This window comes from Staurois parvus, unplaced genomic scaffold, assembly GCF_062004578.1.
Source record: "Staurois parvus isolate SC_StPar_1 unplaced genomic scaffold, SC_StPar_1.0 ptg001974l, whole genome shotgun sequence".
Classification (NCBI taxonomy): domain Eukaryota; kingdom Metazoa; phylum Chordata; class Amphibia; order Anura; family Ranidae; genus Staurois; species Staurois parvus.
The window spans coordinates 203,369-205,650 of NW_028319770.1; the positions used below are offsets into that span (position 1 = coordinate 203,369).

General features: G+C 51.0%; 1 protein-coding gene across 1 annotated transcript; it reads left to right on the plus strand.

Annotated features, from left to right (window-relative positions):
• Positions 1–771: 771 nt before the first annotated feature.
• Positions 772–1,861, plus strand: ASCL3 (achaete-scute family bHLH transcription factor 3). Its single transcript, XM_089664628.1, is given in 2 exon segments — positions 772–1,587; positions 1,590–1,861. Coding segments are annotated over 2 exon segments (486 nt in total). The 5' UTR covers positions 772–1,142; the 3' UTR covers positions 1,631–1,861.
• The last annotated feature ends 421 nt before the right edge of the window (positions 1,862–2,282 follow it).

Consider the following 2,282-nt stretch of genomic DNA (forward strand, 5'->3'; position numbering starts at 1 on the left):
GTGATCACACTGTACATTGTAACTTTGTAGAAGGAGGAGGAAGCATTTCCTCAGTCTCCCCTCCCCCAGTGATCAGACTGTACATTGTAACTTTGTAGAAGGAGGAGGAGGCATTTCCTCAGTCTCCCCTCCCCCAGTGATCAGACTGTACATTGTAACTTTGTAGAAGGAGGAGGAGGCATTTCCTCAGTCTCCCCTCTCCCAGTGATCAGACTGTACATTGTAACTTTGTAGAAGGAGGAGGAGGCATTTCCTCAGTCTCCCCTCCCCCAGTGATCAGACTGTACATTGTAACTTTGTAGAAGGAGGAGGAGGCATTTCCTCAGTCTCCCCTCTCCCAGTGATCAGACTGTACATTGTAACTTTGTAGAAGGAGGAGGAGGCATTTCCTCAGTCTCCCCTCCCCCAGTGATCAGACTGTACATTGTAACTTTGTAGAAGGGGGAGAAGGCATTTCCTTAAAGTTACAATGTACAGTCTGATCACAAAGTTATTGAAAAGATCGCTGGGGGAGGGGAAACTGGAGGAGGAGGCATTTCCTCAGTCTCCCCTCCCCCAGTGATCAGACTGTACATTGTAACTTTGTAGAAGGAGGAGGAAGTTACAATGTACAGTCTGATCACTGGGGGAGGGGAGACTGAGGAAATGCCTCCTCCTCCTTCTACAAAGTTACAATGTACAGTCTGATCACTGGGGGAGGGAAGACTGAAGAAACGTTTCCTCCTGCTGCAGCAGATTGATGACATCATCTCAGCCTAGGCACAGTCACTGATTAGAGCTCAAGAATGGCCTTTTCATCATAAAATCTGATAATATCCCTGATTCCTCCTCCCCTTAGCAACATTGTATTGACATCTTAACAAAAAATTTTCGTTTTCATTAAATACCTTATTTTAGATCCAGTGACATCATCACTGGGTCTCTGTACTTCTCTATGCAATGCAGGCAGATCATGGCTGATGGGAAGGGCCAGCAGGGGGCTGTACATAGCTTCCTGAAAACCTTCTAGCCCCGCCTCAGTACTCCTCTCAAGAGCCCTCAGTCCTGATGCAAGCAGTGGGAGGAGTTATGATGGGTGGAGTCAGTCTGTAATATTCTGTATTGCTATAACTCCAGTTCTGTATGCAGGTTTGATCGGCGGGATGGAGAACGTATACAGTCACCTGCAGAAGATGGCGGCGCCGGGCAATGACCCTTTAAATTCGATGCAGTGGTTCGGTTTGGATACATCGACGATGTTCCCCTTCCCCCGGGAGGTGTCTCCCTTCCCCCTCTCTCAGGATCTGGCTCTTCTCTCGTATTATGACCCGACCAGGATGGACTATTACTATGGCGCCCTCTACGGCCTCCCAACCCCGACCAACGGCCAGAAATTCGGGACCTGCGAGGAGTTCTACGGTCCGGCGTACATCCGGAAGAGGAACGAGAGGGAGCGGCAGCGGGTGAAGTGCGTGAACGAGGGCTACGCCAAGCTGCGGCACCACCTTCCTCAGGAATACACGGAGAAGAGGCTTAGTAAGGTGCAGACGCTCAGGGCGGCCATCCGTTACATCGTCCACCTGCAGGAGGCGCTGCGCTGGGGGGGCGGAGAGGAGGCCACAGACTCTCTACAACCAACCGGCAAGACTAGGAGGAATGACACCCACCGCAGACACGACTCCTGCGACTTTCTGAAAAGGCCTCGGCGCTGAGACGGCGATCGGGCGCCAATATTGATAACCGCCAACGATTCCTTAGAACGATTTACCACCTTGAGAGCTAAACTGCTCAGAATGGACAGAACCGGGAACTGCGGGCTGATATAAAAGACGCGAACGCAGCTCTGTAATCGGCAATCGATCAATAAATCTGTTTCATACAAGCAGTGGAGGTGCCTGACTTTGTTTTGGCTTCAGTCTTCTTGCAATCCCTGTACAGCAGAGCTCAGACTGGGGAAAAAGGTGAAGCAGCACAAGGCGACAATTAGCTGTGCTGTAGTTGAGAAAGCATGCTGATAGGAGGAGAGAGCAGAGTGACAGGTGAGCTCATCACTGGGCTGCTCCTCCTTTCACTGTCCAGTCACAGGATGGGGGGGGGTCACTTGACATCACACAGTCAATCACATTTAGTGGACGGACCGCAGTAGTCACGTGTGAAAGCATATGCAGCACTTTAAGCAGCCAGCTCCTTCTAACAGTCTCTCTCCAACTGGGGAAATGTAGTACTCGCAGTACTGGGCTCTCTGTAGTCACCTCCTCCGTGGGTACACCTCTCTCAGGACCCTCCAAGGAAGAAGCCTCCCT